This window comes from Macadamia integrifolia, chromosome 10 (genome assembly GCF_013358625.1).
Source record: "Macadamia integrifolia cultivar HAES 741 chromosome 10, SCU_Mint_v3, whole genome shotgun sequence".
NCBI classification, from domain to species: Eukaryota; Viridiplantae; Streptophyta; class Magnoliopsida; order Proteales; family Proteaceae; genus Macadamia; species Macadamia integrifolia.
The window spans coordinates 1,784,151-1,802,900 of NC_056566.1; the positions used below are offsets into that span (position 1 = coordinate 1,784,151).

The 18,750-nt window shown below is 41.1% G+C and overlaps 1 protein-coding gene across 2 annotated transcripts in view; it reads left to right on the top strand.

The window, feature by feature from the left end:
* Positions 1-17,152, top strand: part of LOC122091465 (2-isopropylmalate synthase A-like) — a 35,457-nt gene extending 18,305 nt beyond the window's left edge. Inside the window, exons 4-12 of one of the 2 annotated variants that reach the window (XM_042661435.1) lie at positions 34-126; positions 231-317; positions 9,450-9,550; positions 10,709-10,742; positions 10,821-10,895; positions 12,223-12,306; positions 12,404-12,538; positions 16,507-16,652; positions 16,729-17,152. In XM_042661435.1, the coding sequence (XP_042517369.1) occupies positions 34-126; positions 231-317; positions 9,450-9,550; positions 10,709-10,742; positions 10,821-10,895; positions 12,223-12,306; positions 12,404-12,538; positions 16,507-16,652; positions 16,729-16,867 (894 nt within the window). In that variant the 3' untranslated portion in view covers positions 16,868-17,152. The remainder of the gene's footprint in view (positions 1-33; positions 127-230; positions 318-9,449; positions 9,551-10,708; positions 10,743-10,820; positions 10,896-12,222; positions 12,307-12,403; positions 12,539-16,506; positions 16,653-16,728) is intronic. The other variant, XM_042661436.1, reaches the window with a different exon arrangement.
* The last annotated feature ends 1,598 nt before the right edge of the window (positions 17,153-18,750 follow it).

Here is an 18,750-nt window from a genome sequence, read left to right on the forward strand (position 1 = left end):
TTGGAGGTTTCTTGACTTCTTTTTCATTCCTAGGTTGTAATGACCATAAAATGCCGTGGAAAGGAGCTACTGGGAGGGCTTTACACTGGGATTAACACCAAACACATTTTTATGGCAAGCAAAATGGTATTTACTTTTGGATCTCTTTTGTAACTTATATTAGTTTGTGTTGCCTCGTTGTTGAATGCATTCTCTTTGCGAGTTTCTTAGTTTATAATTCTGTCATGCAGGTCATGGAGTATACTGGGCTTCCTGTTCAGCCACACAAGGCCATTGTTGGTGCTAATGCATTTGCCCATGAAAGTGGCATCCATCAGGTTGGTCTGTTGTAGTGTATTGTATCACTGTATTTGTTTATACCACTGTTCATTCTCTGGTTTTGATGATTTTGTTTACTGACCAGTATTTCTTGTACCTTATTTACTAATTATCTGCACCTTGTCCTTGGTTTATATGTCATCTGAATTTATATTCTGATAAAATATTCTTGAATAATTTGTGTTTCTTATTTTCATCTTATTTTGAAAATACGCAAAATAGGGTATTATGGTTGTTTTGTCAGTTGATCACATGGAATGGATTTATTCCATCTTATTTAATGGATGCTGCCTTTGCCAAAGTCCTCCACTGCGGCCCAGTTGGTGGCAGAACTGGCTGCGAAATCCATCAAAAAGTCTTCTTTAACCTTGTGGAGGGTGAAGGGGTTAGAATTATGAATTTCACCACATTCGACATACATATTGGGTCTTTACACTGTGGATGCCAAAACATTACAAGAAGGAAATAATAATAATACATTTTTAAATGTTTTCCTTCCAAGACACAGGTACTGTTGCATGCTGCAGCTGCTTAATGAAAAAAAAGAAAACTGCTACTGAGTGAGGAGTGAGGGGAGGGAGGGAGAGATCTATGATGAGGATCAAGCACAGCTGGAATTCTACAAGAGAAGACATAACTGCAGACTTTTGAAGCCCAGATCCTGATATTGCATTGTAATGATTTGGATGGGCTCCACATGTGATGTCCCTAGGTTATGGGACCCACTTGAGACAAAAGAGGCCTAAAAAGTACATGGGCAGCATAAGTTTGTTTGGCTGAGTAGTGTAGGTTGCTCCACACCCCCCCCCCCCAAAAAAAAAAGTGGTTAATCTGAAATATTCAATTTTGGAAACGAGTATTTTTGTAGCTTTGACTGTTGAGTCATCTGGTCATTGTTTGGTAGTAGGATGAGTTTGATCTTTTGTCTAGAAGCTTTTTTGGTGTTTTGATTAGTTTGACTTGAGTTCCTGAGTTCTTGGGGTCTCATATTTGACTCTTCATTGTTCTATGTTTGGAGCCTTTCTCCGGAAGGCTTCATCAAGTTCAGTTATTGTGGTTGTTTACCAGGGAACTCGGATCCTTCATCAGTGAAATCTTTACAGAGTATGCATTCTCAGGTCTTGTGGGATGCCTGATGGACACTTTCTTGTCTGTTCTTTTCATTTTGGTCATGTAAGCATTAGGAGTTATGATCATCAATACAGTGAAGTAGCCAAGTAGGTGTTTGTGAATGTGAGTCTTTGAGACCCTTCTACCAAAAAAAATAGTCTTTGAGACCCTATTTGGTAGTTGTGTTTGATCAATTTGTGGATTATAAACTTAATTTTTTGTACAACTATCTTAAAGATTCATTTCCGATGTTCTGAGGCAGTCTTGGTTCTTTCAGTTAACTTCTCCAAAAGTGCTATTAATTGAGTTTATGGTGTTTTGAACTTTTAAGAATTATCTTGTGATTCACATTGTTAATTAGGTACTTCATGCATGTATGCCTAGGTCTTCTGTTTGGGAGTATCTTCTTAAATGAACTGTGGAGTATCAGTGATTGAAAAAAAAAAGGAAGCTCAATGGTCAGAAGGCAGGTCATCTCTTGACTGGGAATAAACTCATGCTAATCAAAGCAGCCTCACAAGCATCATTGGGACTTCATATCTCACTTTATTCTCCCAATATCAATGGCTATTATGAAGGAATACATCCTGTGAAAACTCTTAGGGAAGGTTGTCACTCAGGAGGATGAATTTAAATATTACTTCGTAGGATGAGGTAAGCCTATGGCTGACTTGTAGTGGTGCGTCAGGTTGACAGCCGGCACTTACTATAATTAGCCATAACCCGTCAATCTTTTTGCATGGATCCTTGCGTTCATCCTTGTGTGGAATCTCCATGTAGCCGACCCCATTAAGTTGGGAGAAGGATTTGGATGTTGTTGTAGGATGAGGTAAGAGATTAGGATGCTCTAGGGCTTAGAAAAATCAGCCAATGAACAAAGTCATGTCTGTTGCATTGTGAAACAGACTCTGTAGATCTAAAATTGGTTGTTATGGTGAATGGAAAAATCTTCCTTACAGGGATTCCCATGGGATGGGCATCATGAAGCAATTTGAGTCCTTCCAAGCAAAGAACAAGCTTGCAAGTTGGAGTTTAATTTTGCCAGCATGTCTAATTATTTGGTAGCTCAGTTCGTAGAGGTTGCTGTCAAGAATATTGAGTGGATTCCCATCTTGAAGCTGAGATCATGTGACAAGGAGCCAAATTGAATTTTAACTCCCAACTTCGCATTTTGATTGCATAGGATAGAACTTAGAAGACTAATGGATAAAAATTTTAGAAGGATCTGGAACATCATAATCATTTTTGGGCACGCCACCGCCTCTTGCCTCCCGAGGCCCTCGTCTTGCGCTCTAGATGTTGAGATTCCTCATGGCGATCCTTCCTTGAGGCGAGACCCCTTTGTTATGTTGGCTTTCGATCGACAACCTTTTCTCTCCCCTCCTGATAGAGGCCAGAGGGTACCAGGCGGCATAAATCTCTTTGCCCCTCCGCTGCCGACACTTCTCTGCCTCAGGCAGCCCCTGCCGTGCTTCTTGTTGATAGTCAGAACCGCTTCTCGATGCTGTAGTCTGACCTAGATAACCCTGACTCCTTGTCTCGTCCTGTCGTTGTCGAAGCCCCCTCTCTTGCGCCTTTTGAAGTTCCTTCTACTGTCGACAGTCCTTCGATCATGGAAAGCGACGACTCCTCGGATGAGGATCCCTCGTCCTCGGCTTCCTTCTCTGACTCAGACTCTGGAAACGACTCTGAATCCTCCTTTGAAGATGAAACTTCGAAGTCCGAGTCCTCTGGGGAGACCTTCCATGCTATCGATCCTGGGGAAGATATAGGAATCCTTTTGGTGAAAACCTTTTATCCATGGATGCCCCTCTCGCCAGCCCCCCTATTGTTGACGTTGACTTGGAAATGGGACCCACCACTGACTCTCCTATTGAATTGAAGAGCTTTGCAATTCTATCTGGCCCATTAAGACTGGATTTGGATGTTGGCCCATCTTGCTGCAGCCCATCTACTGTTAATCATTTAACTGGGCTGCCCTTATCGTCAGACCCAACTCCTTTGAACATCTTTGGCTCAGCCCACACCACCCTACTTCTGCCCATCTCTCTACCCACTAACCTCAACCAAATAACTTCTAGCTCCTCCACGCCCATCTCCTCTGACCCGATCCATAAACCTGTGTTTGGGCCTTCGTCTTTGCCCGACAACTCTGTCCCTCTGCCGAAGCTTGCTGGTTCTTCTGTGAACACCCGCCTCTCTTCCAAGCTAGCCCTAGCCTCTTCCGTCTCCAATTCCCCCTTGCCCTATCGGAGACGTAGGTCCTCCCAGCCTAAATCTATTTGCGCCTGCCCCCCCTCCCGGGAGCTTGAGAAGCCTACCTCTCCCTTTGCCTGATGTCTCAAGGCCTGGTCTGGAACCTTAGGGGACTCAATTCCCCTCCAAAACAAGTGGCTGTCCGCTTACTCTTCAAAGATCTTCGTCCAGTTTTCTGTTGCCTTTTGGAAATTCACGTCAAAGAATCTGCTTTTCCTTGGGTTGCTTCTTCCATTGCCCGTGGATGGTCCTTCCTTACCAACCACTCCCATGGACCCATCACCCAAATGGCCAGATTTGCTTCTTCTGTGATGTATCCAAGCTCTCTTTTTCCCTCATTTCTTCTACCTCTTAGATCCTCCACTTAGCCATATCTGACATTGCTGGAAGCTTCTCCTTCCTCTTCTCTGCCATTTATGCCTCCAACCGATTGTAGGATAGGACAATTCTTTGGAATGACCTTCGCTCTATTGCCACCCAGGTTGGGCCTAGACCTTGGGGTATATGTGGGGACTTCGATGCGGGTCCGTTTCACTTATGAAAAGCAAGGAGGGGGGCACTTGAATTTGGGGAACATTGATGCCTTTAATGATTGCATTGAGGACTTGGCTGTTGATGGCCTTTGTTGGTCTGGTATCAATTACAATTGGAATAATAAAAGATCTGGCTTTGGCCGCATTGCTTGCAAGCTTGACCAGATGTTGGTCAGTGAATCCTGGCTCTCCTCTTTTTCTAATTCTCATGCTACTTTTGAGCCTCCAGCCATTTCTGACCATAGCCCCATTTTCCTTCTCATCCACCCTTTTACCTCCTTGGCCCTAAACCATTTAAATTCTTTGACATGTGGACCTCTCATCCAGATTTCCCCTCTCGTTCAAAGTGCTTGGCTCAAGCCTGTCCAAGCCCACTCAACCCCTCTTATTGCTCTAGCCAAGAAGCTTAAAAATGTCAAAGAAGCTCTTAAGCTGTGGAACACTAATACCTTTGGAAACATTTCTTCCCTTGTTGCTGATTGTAGGAATAGGCTTACCTCCATCCAAATTTAGATTCAGGCTAACCACTTGAACACCTCTCTGGCGGAAGAGGAGAAATTTGAATCTGCTAAGCTTGCTTCCCTATTGGCTAGTGAAGAGAGTTTCCTAAGGCAGAAGTCCAAAATTAATTGGCTGGAATTAGGGGACTCTAATTCTTCCTATTTCCGTCGCTCTTTGAAAGCCAGGAACAACTACAATTCCATCCTTAAGCTTACCAACTCTGATGGCATTCAAATCTCTAAGGTGGATGAGATAAAAGAGGTGGCTGTAAACCACCTTTCATAACTGTTCAACCCGGACTTGCCTCCGGCTGCCCCCATTCCGGATGGCCCTATCAACAAGCTCATCCTTGATAATGAGGCTCATTTGCTTTGGGCCATTCCCTCTGATGAGGAAATCACAAAGACTATCCTATCCCACAAAGCTTACAAAGCACCGGGTCCTGATGGGTTTAGTATGGGTTTCTTCATCTATGCTTGGGACATCATTAGATAGTACTTGATTATAGCGGTCAAGAGCTCCTTCAACCCGAATCAGGTTAAGAGCATCAATCATACTTTTCTGTGCCTCATTCCTAAGAAAGAGGGTGCTGACTCTATGAATGACTTCAGACTGATATCTCTTTGCAATCTATTGTACAAGTTCATTGCAAAGATCCTTGCCATCCGAATAAAGTCTGTTGTTGGCTCCCTTATGAGCGAGAATCAATCTGCCTTCATCCTTGGAAGAAGCATTCCTGACAACATTCTTCTTTGCCACAAGATTGTTAAGGGCTTTGACAGAAAGGGTCACTCTCCGGCTGCTCTTATGAGATTGACATTCACAAGGCCTTTGATTCTTTGTGATAGGACTTCATTATTTCGATCCTTAGTCAGATGGGTTTCCCGGGTTCCTTCATCAACTAGATCTCTCACTACATTGCTCACCCCCGGTTCTCTGTCTTGGTTAATGGAAGTCCGACGGGTTACTTCTCCTCTTCTACGGGTTTTCGTCAGGGATGCCCCCTATCCCCGTATATTTTTTGCCTTGCCATGGAAGTTCTCTCTAGAAGCTTACAATCTGCCTCTGACCAGGGCCTCATATCTGCCATCCCCAAGTGCAAGGCCATTAGGCTAACCCACCTTGGTTTTGCTGATGACCTGATGATTTTCTCCAAAGTAGACTCCTTCTTAGATGCTATTATGCATATCCTGGATTCCTTTGCTAGGATGTCTGGTTTGCGCATCAATCCGAGGAAATCTCATATCTTCCTGTCTGGGATATCGGATGTGGTGAAGTCCTATATTCTTTAGAAGACTGGTTTTGTGCTGGGGGCCCTTCCGGTCAAGTATCTGGGACTGCCTCTTATTCCTGCGCGGTTCTCTGCCCATCATTGTACTCTGATGTTGGATCTTATCAGGAAGCGGCTTCAACTATAGGAAGGGAAACTTCTTTCATTCGCGGGGCGATTAGTGCTTGTAAGAGCTGTTCTTCAAGCATTCTACATATATTGGTCCGGAATCTACGGGTTGCCCAAAACCATAATATCAAAGCTGGAATCCATCTTTGATGCCTTCCTCTGGAAAGGATGTGAATCATCAAGATTCCTCCGTCCTATAAGTGGCTGCGGTTTGCCTCCCCAAAAAAGAAGGGGGGTTGGGTCTTAGGTGTATCAAGGGTGTCAACTTCACGGGAATTCTAAAACTCATTTGGAAAGTGGCCTCTAAGAAGAAGAGCATTTGGGTTGATTGGGTCTACTCTTATCTGTTAAAGCGGGGATCCTTTTGGTCTATGCACATGCCATCTGACTCTTGGGTATGGCGTAAGATCCTTTCCCTTCGAACCGTTGTTGCTAGATCTATTTCCTCTCATGTTGGGGATGGCTCCTCTACCTCTCTTTGGCATGATCCCTGGCATCCTATGGGAGTCCTCTCAATTGGCCTCAGTGCTCGTAGCATTTACAATTTTGGGCTACCTAGGCAAGCTATGGTTGCAAACATCCTTTCCTCAGAATCTTGGACAGTCCTGAACTCTTCCTCTCCCCAACTGGCCGAAATTTGGAACAACCTTCCTCGTCCCCTTGTATTTGGTCAATCAAGGAATGATACTACTATTTGGATCCACACTTCAAATGGGATTTTCAGTGCCAAGTCTGCTTGGGACCTAGTCAGATCTCATGGGCCCTCAACCCTCTGGCATAGGCTCATTTTTGGTTCAAGCACCACATCCCCAGGCAAAGCTTCACGGCTTAGAGAGTCTTCACCAACTGCCTCCCTACGCAAGCGTTCCTTATCTAGAAAAGGATTCCTATGTCCCCAGTTTGCTATCTATGTGGGTCCAAGCCGGAAGACATTGAGCATCTCTTCTTTGCTTGCCCTGTTTCCTCCTCCATCTGGAATCTTGTCCTCTCCAAATGCTGGCCGTCGAGAAGATCTATCCTTCCTTTCCATAGAGAGTGGATATGGATGAATATGACATTCCATGGGAAGACTATTTGTGACCTGGTGGGCAAGCTAGCTTTCTGCGCTTGACCAACTCCAAATGAAGAGGCAAGAATAGTGTCATTAGTGGACACCACGTTAGAATTGTCTTCAATCTCTGCTGAGTTTGCCATCTGTTGTGCTCATTCTGGTCTACCTTACTTGACTGATCATTTGTCAACAGTATGATTGGATTTTCCACTGTGTGTACACTGTTGTAGAGTTTGGTTGCTCTACTGTCCTCAACAACCACCAGCACCTCGTCCTCTACCTCCCACTAAACCACGAACACATCCACGAGCACTGCAGCGAGTAACAAATGCAGAACTATCCTTGGACAAGGAAGATGATTTGGCTTTGGCCAGTGGGAGAGGCAATGCGCTGAATGCCTCATTCACAAAAGAAACTTTTTCACTAGCAAGGAGGCTTTTAATGGGCTGCTAAAGAGAGATATTTGGCCATTTGAAATTCTTCACATTGAGATTTCAATACTTGTTAGTATAAAGGGGTTGATAGACGTTCAGTTCTTCCCACATGCCCTTGAGGGCACCATAATATTTTACCTAACGGTTTACCATTCTGTTTAAAGGAAAAGATCTTTTCATAAAGATCATACACTCAGGACATGTTCTTGTCTTGAGGGAAACTCTCTTTTTAATCATCCAAACACCCTTAGCAGTAGTGTGAAACATAACATTAGCACAAATGGTCCCATAAACCATGCAAGTAAAGTATCATTCTCACGCATTCATTCTTTATATCCTATATTGTCTGCAGATGCTCAGGAGGAAATCAGATAGTCCAGTTTACCCTTTGGATTGATGTAAACCTTACTGCTTGTCTCCACAGTAGGTAATTAGAGGCTACACTCAGCTTAATAGTCCACATGAAGTTAAGAGTCACCAGTTAAGAGTCACCCATTGAACTGGAGAAGATATTATACACAACACAATCAGCCACAGTAGCAGAAGCAATTAGTAGAATCAAGAAAAAATACCACCGCTGGGTGAAGAACAACCAATATTTTAGAAAAGTAATTCATAGAGAGAATAGAAAACTGATCTGGTGGATGCTATAGATTATAGAGAACATATATATGAAAGGAAACTAATAAAAGAGCAACTAAAATAGTGAAAACATCAACAAATAATCAAAATCTGCAAGAACCTCAGATATTGTATGGCATATGATAGGTGGAGATGGAGAAAATTCAGCTCTCCAGATTAGAACTTCAGATCACTATGAAAGGCTGATTGAGTGTACTGTTTAGCAAAGCAACACTTCCAAGTTTGATAGAATTCCAGCTGCCAGATTCAGATATATGGACCAAGATTGAAAAGGAAAGTCTAAAACTTCCAAACCATCCAGCAGATTATACCCAAAAATTAGTCTAATGTCAGTTCGGAATAGCATTGTAAGAACGATAAATAATAGCAGCATGACAGCAACGTAGTCTTTAACAGGTAAAGAAATCCCTTGTTTTATATTAGATTAACCAAGGGAACCCGTCAAGCAAAAAAATCAGTAGCAGCTGTAATATATACAAATATTACCATGAAACCTTGAAAGACTCCTAAAGCTAGAGAAGAAGATAACCTAAGGTTGTAGATCAAAAATTCTCTGATACCATGTTACAATATCAGATCAATGGAGATCAATAACCAGAATAAGCAGAAGGATCCAAGAAGAAAGAAGAGTGAAGAAAAAGAGAGGAGAAAAGAGTTAAACGAATAGGGAATACCATTCCTATTGATGGCAAGGTAATCTATAAAACAAACTCTCCTACCAAAAAAAAAAAAAAAATCCTATTACACAAATTCTAGTGTAATTACAACAAATCCCAACAACTTATAATAATAAGTTATATTAATAACCTATATGCCCATAATTTGTAAATACAATTACAACCAAGCCCCTGCAGCATATAAAAAAAAACATTGACAGTAATTAATTCTGTGTTTTTTTGAATTAGTTATATCCTTGCAGTCTTTCTTCGAACTTGTTTCTCCAATGCGGTTTATCTTATCAATCAAATCTGCTATTAAACAAAATACCCATGTTTAATCATCTGGTGCAACAAAAAGCACCTGTTCGACTTGGGGGTGGGTATGGTGTTTTTTAGCAGTGGGCTGCAAGTCGCTTTATCACCTATCCCATTAGTAACTGCAGTTATTACTGGTAGACCCATGCATCTGTTATTTATTATCTTTTTTTTGATAAGAAAGATAAAATTTCTCGCAAAATATTATTTTATTGTATTTTTGTTTTGTAGGATGGAATGCTTAAACATAGAAGTACCTACGAGATCATTTCTCCTGAAGATATTGGGTTGTATCGATCTAATGAAGCTGGCATTGTCCTTGGAAAACTTAGGTATGAGATACTTCATGAACTAGTATATATTGTAAAGAACCTCTCTTTTATGCTTCTATGATGGATTTAGGTTGGCTTTGGTTTGTGCCTTAGGATTTCCTTTTTTCTCTAATATTGACTTTCTACTCGTTAGAATTGTCTTAGTTCTTTTTTGATGCAGTTTTATGTTTTTTTAATTCCTGGGTGCTCCTGTTGAAGAAAAAGTTGTCATATTTGTACGTGGCTATCTTTTAAGTTGTGTTGAATTAGTTTTCTTCTAAAGGTGATCCAGTTGGAAGGGATTGTCCAATCTCATCGATGCCCCAAAGTGGGGAATTGATGAAGCAGTAAGTTTTTTTCAGACTTTATTTCTATTCAAAATCCCTCTTTTGCTGTCCCGTTGGTAAACAGGTAAAGATACATTATATATATCAGGTATTCAATGGTGGACTGTCCTTATTCGAGATTAAATTACATCATTAAACCCCTTTCTAGTAAATCAACATTGCTATTATGTGTTGCTAACCATTGTTGTAGCCCACCCTTAACAGCTCGAGCTATTGGGGTAAGTCGTTGTAACAAATATGTTTCTCATAACATTATGGCCTAGGTTTAGGCCCCACAATTGATGAGTTTCTTAAGGCAATGGGCATTTCTTCTCTTAAATGCCCTATCAGCCTTGTAATCTGCATTCGAATAATATTGCTGTGTAGTCTAAAGTCAGAAACAGAAAACGCTACAACCTTTTGTTTCTTGCTGAAAATTTGACTTCTTAATGCAGAGGATAAATGATAGGTACCCTTCCCGGTACACCACCTGAGAAATGGACCCATCAGCAAGTTTAACCCCACTAGAATAGGAACTAATAAAGAAAATTCCTCACGCTTATCTATATATGATCACTGGCTCCTGCATCTATAACCAGGAGCTAGAAGGTACAAATTGGGAATGATTAGGCTGTGTTTGATAACATTTTTGTTCTGGAACTCTATTCTCTTGGCAGAACCATCTTTTTCCTTTTTTTTTTTTTTTCTGGAACTATGTTCTTTGGCTCTAGATTAGCATTTGGTTAAACTGTTCCAGGACTGGTTCTAGAACAGGAAAAAAATAATAATAATAAAAAAGCAATGGTTTTTGGTAAATATGTGAAGTAACACTACTTATTTTTGGTCAATACAGTGGACGCCACGCATTCAAATCTCGACTTCGGGAGGTATCTATCTTGAATGCTGATAAGTTCAATTTGTTTGTTTCAGATGTTGCATATAAATTTTCCTTTTCTGCTTTTCAGCTTGGTTATTCATTAGATGATAAGCAACTTGATGACGTGTTTTGGCGCTTCAAATCAGTGGCTGAGAAAAAGAAGGTGAGACTATTATGAAATCAGATTGTGTAGTAATGCTCATTAATTAAAAAAATTCTGTTCTTTTTATGGTTTGGAAAAGTATACTTCAACCTTGAGTGTGAAGAGACATCTTCGCAAGATTTCTTACTATCAAATGGAGATCTAACTTTGGGCCTTTGAAAATGGAAAAGTTCATGGGAAATTTTGAAAATTGTGACGAAGTTTGTAGTCTTTGTTTTCTACGGTTGGAAAACAATATAAATAAATAATATTTCATTTGCTTTAGGAACAGAGAGACGAACCCACCCACCCATATGCACGAACACATGCATAAGCCAAAAAATCCACACATGAGAGACTTTCTTCTATATCGATGTGGATTTTTTTTTTTTTTTTTGGATGAATAAAATATATATTAACCCAAGAAGAGAGAACTATACAAAGCGGAAGAAGGGGGGGGAGGCACAAGGCCTAACAAAGGGGCAAGCCCAAGAAGAAAAAAACTAGGGGATACACTCCCTCAAGGGGAGGGGGGGAGAAAGGATATCTGAAGGCTCCATGAGTGGATGATGTGTGTGTTCCGGGGGGAGTCGAGAACCGAGCAGGGCGGGATGGAGGCAACTTTGGTGGAGACATCGAAGGAAATGGCCTTCCAAATCCCATCAAAGGAACGGGAGTTGGTAGTCCATCTATGAAGATTTCTCTCCATCCAAATGTGGTTTATGGCGGCACAAAAAGCAAGTTTACCAATAGTATTACAGATGGTGGGGCCCTGAAAGGACATATCGATTCAAATCCATTCCCTATTGAAAGGGAGGATTCTCCTATGAACGGGCCAGCAGCGAGAAAGGACATTCTACCAAACAGAGGAGGAAAAGGGGAAAGAGAAGAAGAGGTGGTCCACAGATTCATCGCCTCTCCAGCAGAGGTAGCAGGCAGGAGGGACCTTGATGTGGCAGCGGAGGAAAGACTGGGTGGGAAGACAGTCAGTGAGTGCCTGCCAGGCAGTGAAACTGTGACGAGGGATATAGCCTTTGAACCAAAGGATTTTACGCCAAAGGGCCGGCTGGCCCTTAATCCTAACGAGGTTCCAAGCGGAGGAGAAGCTGAACGTTTTTGGAGGGGGAAGGGTTCCAAGTGATAGAGTCTTCCAGGTCCAAATGGTTCCGGGGAAGGGGGGGGGGAGGGGTGCCCAAATGATGCTCAAGGAGGTTGGGAGGGGGGGAGGAGGCCCAGACATCTGGGTAGAGGATAGATGAAACAGGGGCCATCCTATCCAAACCCGAGGAATAGATGGTCCTGGGACTGAGAAGGACATAAAAGCTTACGACAATTATTGGTGTTGCAGCATCTTTCTGATGGTGACATAGAAGCTTTGATATCAGATGAAGTTTTCCAGCCAAAAGTCATTTGGTCAGTTGGTGATGTGCAGGTATATAATCATTAATTTCATGCTAATACTTCTCAAAGCTGGTTATTAGCTCTATGCAGCATAATTGATTCAATTCTAATGGATCGTGATGAAACAGGTTACTTGTGGTACTCTTGGTCTTTCGACAACAACTGTTAAACTCATTGATGCTGATGGAGAAGAATATGTTGAATGTTCTATTGGGACTGGTCCAGTCGATGCGGCTTATAAGGCAATTGATCTCATTGTCAAGGTTTGAGAATAGCTCTTATCTCCAAACACCTCCAATATGTTTTGATTGTTTTGATGAAATACCATGCTAATTGATATAGGTCAGCAAGGTTGATGCAGTTTCTTGCAGTTACTTTTGAAGTATGATTTTTATAGAACTGTAGAACCGAATCCACTGTTTGAAATTTCTAGCAAAATCTGTCAAAAATGGTGAAAATATTTATGTTCCCAGGGGGTCGAAATCTGGTTCAATTGGCGAAATTTCCGAACTTTTGATCGAAATCATATTGACCAAGGTTCAGAGTATGGGATGGGGATGAAATTGGTTCCCACCGATTCTGATCCAGCTGAATTGGAATTGGTCGAAAATCCTATTAATAGAATCCGAAAGAAGCAAACATGTTACAAAATCTGTGAGTTTTTTGGAGTTTTTCAATAAACTTTTTTTTTTGTGGGGGGGGGGGGTCTTGCTACAAGAGGTAAGTTTCATTGATTTTCAGCTATTTTACTTACTAAGAGGGAAACAGTAATGAAGATAAAAAATAATTCACCACCGATTCAAAAAGGGCTAAAAATTGGCTGGAATCAAGGTCACGAGGCTGCTGTTTCCGATTTGAATCGGGAGATTCACCTGATCTGCTTCCGATTCCTCAAACCTTGGTATCGACAAAATATTTCTTTTTCTGTAGGCATTGAAATCACCTCACCAGGTCAAATCTCAAACATTGGCTGAATGTTGAGCAATAATAGGGCTGTCAACGGGTAGGTTAGGGTAGGGTAGGGTAGGATCGGGTGATGGCCTTATCCTTTGAGTAAGGACTCCTCACACTTACCTTGGGGGGTCATTTATTCACCCTTAATGTGGGTATGGCCGTATACGGGTAAAGAATCCATTACCTGGCAGGTAAACAGGTAAGGCAAAGACAATCAAATGGCTAGGTTTTCCTATGAAGAGGAGAGAAGAGGACTGGAGTTTCTCTATCCTTGACTTTGGATAGCAGCAGTTGCTCAATCCTATCATCTTGGCCATGAGCCCTTACTGATCCAAAAACATTCAACTTCTTTTTTTGAATAACTGAATACATGGAGGGACCAGGAACAGTAATAGGACCAGGGAATATGGAAAACCAGATCTGATGTAAGAGTTTGAAAGTCGGGGAAAGGAAGAAAGAAGAGAATAAAGGAGGGAGAAAGTAATGCAGTACCGGGGCTTGAGAAAACCCTGTTCGGTTTGCTTAATGGCCCACCCCCCAAATAGGAGTACTCAATAACCCAAAATGCAGTGGCAATATTGTAAATAAACAGAAGTTATAAAGGTGAATGGCAGAGTTGTAAATAAACAGATCATTTGTGAGCTATTTAGGAGATGGGACTTAAAGGGAATTAATAAATATTTAGTGGGGATAAACTAGGCAGCAACAGAAGTAAAGGATAATGTGGTTGCAGTAAACAAAGGTAAGGGCAACTTTGGAAAAGAATTGTGAATACCAACCCACAACCAGAAGTCCTAGTTTTAGGTTGTCTTCAACCTTGCGCTCAATAATGGAGGCGGGAGGCAATTCTGGTTCGAGCCCACTAACCCCTTCGAGGGCTCTTCTACTGGTCCTGCGAATTCAAGAATAATGTCGAAGCTTCCCACCCTATCAGATGCACAAGTCAGTGGTAGGGATGAACTCTGCCAGCAGCAACTAACTTCACCTGCAACTGATTCCAACGCAAGGCACAGAACTAGAGTTGAACCAGGTCTCAAACCTCTTGATAGAATGACCCTGTGGAGATGAGATTCTAGGACTAGAGTCGCCTAGGGAAGGAAAACCCTCTACTAAATCTCAGTCCAAACAGTTTAAGGACGAGGGAGATCGATCCCCTTGTTTGGGACTGCAACTACCGCCCAGTAACAGAGAAAGGGAATACAACCAGAAAAGAGAAAGAAGAAGAAGAAGAAGAAGAAGAAGAAGAAGAAGAAGAAGAAGAAGTAGAAGAAAAGTAGGGGGGTCACACACAATCACAGTCATCAGCCATTAAACCAGTTCAAATTATTTCATTCCAAAAACTGAAAACTCCATTATTGTTTACAGCAATATAAAGAACAAATCCTTACATTAAATTGGAAAGCCATTGAAGATAGAAATACTCTAAAATAGAAACTAACTAATTGCAAAGGAAATCCTATGTATTTGCTTCTAATATAGAGAAAAATCAAATATCCTAATTTGCTTTCCTAAATATCAACTACCAACCCTGGCCAGACCAGAATTTCGGTTTGGGTTGGTTTTGTCTTGGCTTAGGCCTCCATAATGGGTCAGTCCGGTCCAGCCAAGCCTAGGCATCTGCATCAGAAAGAGGTACTAGAAAGGAAAGAGAAATGAAGTTAGTAAAGACTGAGAAAATATCAAGGGATCCCCTTTGGTTCTGCTAAAAAAATCTTAGGTTGTAGATGTGCAAGGGATTCCGCGTGCCCCATGCTAGTCAAGTCAGAGTGTAACCAAGTGATGCTTTTGGTTACTGGACTCTCACCATCTATACGGTGCAGTACACCACTTCTCCTAGCAGCATGAGTTGAATGAATTATCCAAAGAGGATCGTTTAACTGTTCTTCATGCTTCCCTTTCTCTTCTTTACACTTCCCTTCTCCAATCTTTCATTCCTCACATAGCACAGTTATGGGATTTAGGATTTGGTACTTTGATCTGGGTTAGAATTTATTCCTTTTGGATTTGGGCCTTTTGGGGGGGTAGATTTTAGGGAATGGATCATCTGGGCCTGGTTGACTAATGGGTCAGGCTGCTAAACCAGTAGGACCGTACTCTACCTGTTTAGCTGAACGGAAAACACCTCTGTTCTTATCCCCCAAATGATGGTTTGGTAAGGTGAGTACACAGGGCTCTGCTTGAATGCCTTAGGCAATAAAAGTACATAGACATAAGTGTTTGTAGCTGGAATGCGAATTTTGAGATGAAGCAACATGGCTAGGAGGGTAGAATTGGAAATGGATAAATTGGGGAACTTAGGTGTAGCACGAATAGTTTAGGAATTAATGATCGGTTGGAGTATAGGTCATTCCTGACTGATCTGATTTGAACTCTTAAAACCATATGCTTATGCTTGACTAGATGAGGGAAAGTTGAACTTGAGATGATGTGGCGATGAGCAATGATGACCAATAAATGCACCAGTCACTGGTGTGATTTAAATTTGAGAACTAGGAAAAACAAGGGGAAGTAAAAAAAAATTAACTAGGGTTGAAGTAGTGAGGAAACACTTTCTTGAGTGGACATCAGATATGCCTTTGGGTACATGGTTTTAAAGCTTGAAATCAAATAGGGTGAATCAGCCGGTCCTGATCCCGAATCTGGCTGATTCTCGCAGCCCTCTTTTGAATTGCTTACAAATGCATTTGGATCCCCAATTTTGGTCGTTTGGCCCATTATCAATAAAATAACAGAAAATATAGAAAATTACATCTTTTAGCAAGATCAACAAATTTTCTAAAAAAAAAAAAAACAAAGAGTTGGGAAAATCTTTGCTTCTTCTTTCCGATTACAATTTCTAGGGTTCAAGCCAATTCTGAGCCGATTCCAACTGATTTGGATCGGAATCGATGGAGGCCAATCACGTGGCCCATTCTGGGTTTCTAACCTTGCTTGGATAAGGTGGGATGGAGACCAGGATCATGTGGCTGACTGCAAGTAATTGGTTCTTTTGTTTAGTGTTACAGTGTTGAATATCTAGGCTCTATAATTATTTTCTTCATGCGGTCTTTCTCTCCAGCCATGCCTAATGAGTAATGAGTGATCAGTGGCTAATTTTTACTAGTTATTTAATTTTCATTTTTGTTTTGCTTTTATTTTGGTTTGTTTTGTGTGTTGAAGAATCTTTCTATTAAATAACTTCTGATACCATACTTGGGGTATTTTGAGTCGGAGAACTCATACATCTTTAATTTTATTTCTTGGGTGAATTTGAATTTTTTTCCCAACTGGTTTACAGATACCAGTAGTACTTCGTGAGTACTACATTAACGCAGTCACAGAAGGCATTGATGCAATAGCCTACACAAGAGTTCTAATACAACCACAGGATGGCCATACATCTACTCATGCTTTTAGTGGAGACACTGTTCAACGTACTTTCAGGTATGGCATGCTTATGACTCCCTTGAAGACCATTGCTTTCTTATCTACACCGACATGTTTTTTTGTCTTCTGCCAGTGGAACTGGGGCAGAAATGGACATCGTTGTCTCCAGTGTCCGAGCCTATGTTAGTGCACTAAATAAGATGCTGGGTTTCATGACTAGTGACAGTTCTGCATCAAGAGTTCCTAGTGAGAGTTCTCAAGTGTCGTTTTGAGGTTTAGTGGTTCATCTTCTGTTGCTTCTTGATACTCTCAAAGTGGGTCACAACATCTTCTAAAGTTTCTTTCTAGGCCTATTGAGATAGAATTTTATGAATTATGAAAATGTTAGGAAAAAATTTGGGGTTAATATTTTGGAAGTCCCTTTTTTTTTTTTTTTTTTTTCCTGCCAGCATTGTTGTTTGATCCAACAACAGTAGTGGTACAGAGGATGATTATGTTGATTTTTGATTTAAGTATTAAATATGAAAGGAAATGTAAGTGTCCTCCCCTTTTTCTTATGTGTACATTCTCATATTCCTCTCTTTTTGTATATGCTGTATCTTTGATGGTCTGGGGAGCCAACTTTAATTTAGCCTTTGGATCCAACTTGAAGTCTTGCACAGATAAGCTAAGAGAATATATTACAGTTTATATATAAGATTTAGGCTAAATGTGCTTTGAATTCCTCTAGATTCAGACGAACAGAGTGTTCTCAACAGCATGTGGGAGGGCCCTAATTTGATCAAAGGCCTGGAAGAAGGGTTTAAAATAATGGAATCTGGATCCAGATTGGATTGGAATCGCCTTGGATCGGCCACTTTTTTGGATTGGTAGTGGATCGGGCTCTAAATTCGCTATCAAATAGGAAGACTTTGTAGATCTTCCCAAGCCCTCCTCCAGCCCTCACCTACGCTCCTCCATAGACACTAAATTTTGTCACCTGGGAATCTCCTCGACAAGGATGAGATGATATTTTGAAACCTCTTTTGATATCTTTTTCAAAAAAGACATTTTCAAGAAAAAAAATCTAGTTGTCCTCTTTAAGATAGGACGAGTTTTCCTAAAGCCACGGCTAATAGGAATCCTATCACCGTGGCCCACCATGATCACATAAGGGCAGGGGAAAAAGGTGGGGAGTGATGGGGTTACATATAGACCATCTATCATTCGGCCACCAGTGAAGGAAAACTATCCTTTAAATTATGACTAGTCAAATGATTTTCCAAAATCAAAAGTGTTTTGACAGAAAAAACTAGCACCAGAATTTTATCACCATTTTATATAAGAAAGCGCCCAAGTGAATATTTCACTTTTGGAGAGATTTGAAAATTGGTTTTGGTTAAAACATCGTCCAAGTTTTACACCATTGGATAGTACTTGGAATCAGCTTTCGAATGACATTTATTTATAAGAATTGGATAAAAAAGCTGAGAATTCCGGGCTGATGGGTTGACTAAATGAGTTGGAACACTTGCGTCAACAAGCTCTTGGGGTCGAAATCACCAATGTTGTCATGCCAAATGTTTGGTACCAAATGGACGAACGGGGTGACATTATTCGGTATTGAATGGGGAAACTACCCCCAGTTGGTATCGATTCCCTGTCAATTTGGTACCCAAATCACCACTGATGTTATTTCGCTTATCTTGTGTTTGGGCGGAAGCGTCACACTACTGAACATAGTACTTTTTTCCTTGAATTAAAAGTAGGTAGAATTGAAGTAAAATCACCAAATTTTCCTAGAAAATAATATAGTATGCTTTTGCTACATACCATGTTTTGAGATTGGGATTCTACATATCCACTAGTGAAGGTTACATGTAGTTTGAACTAAGAGTACTGAAAAGCTTGAGTGTGAAACCCCTCTTTAGAATATGAAGGACCTACTTGCCATACCTTTGAATGGGAAAGGGAATAATGTGGCCACAGGCCCACAGCACATTAGTCTTAGGATTAGAAATAAAATCATATTTCAGCAATGGTGCCTTTCTCTCTTGAATGGAAGAGCATATGTTTCCCTACCCATTTGGAACCTATCATCCCTTTCTCTATATGTGCTTTTCTCCTTTTCAAACCCTTTTTGGCCTCTATTGGGGGTGGGGGTTTTTTTTTTTTT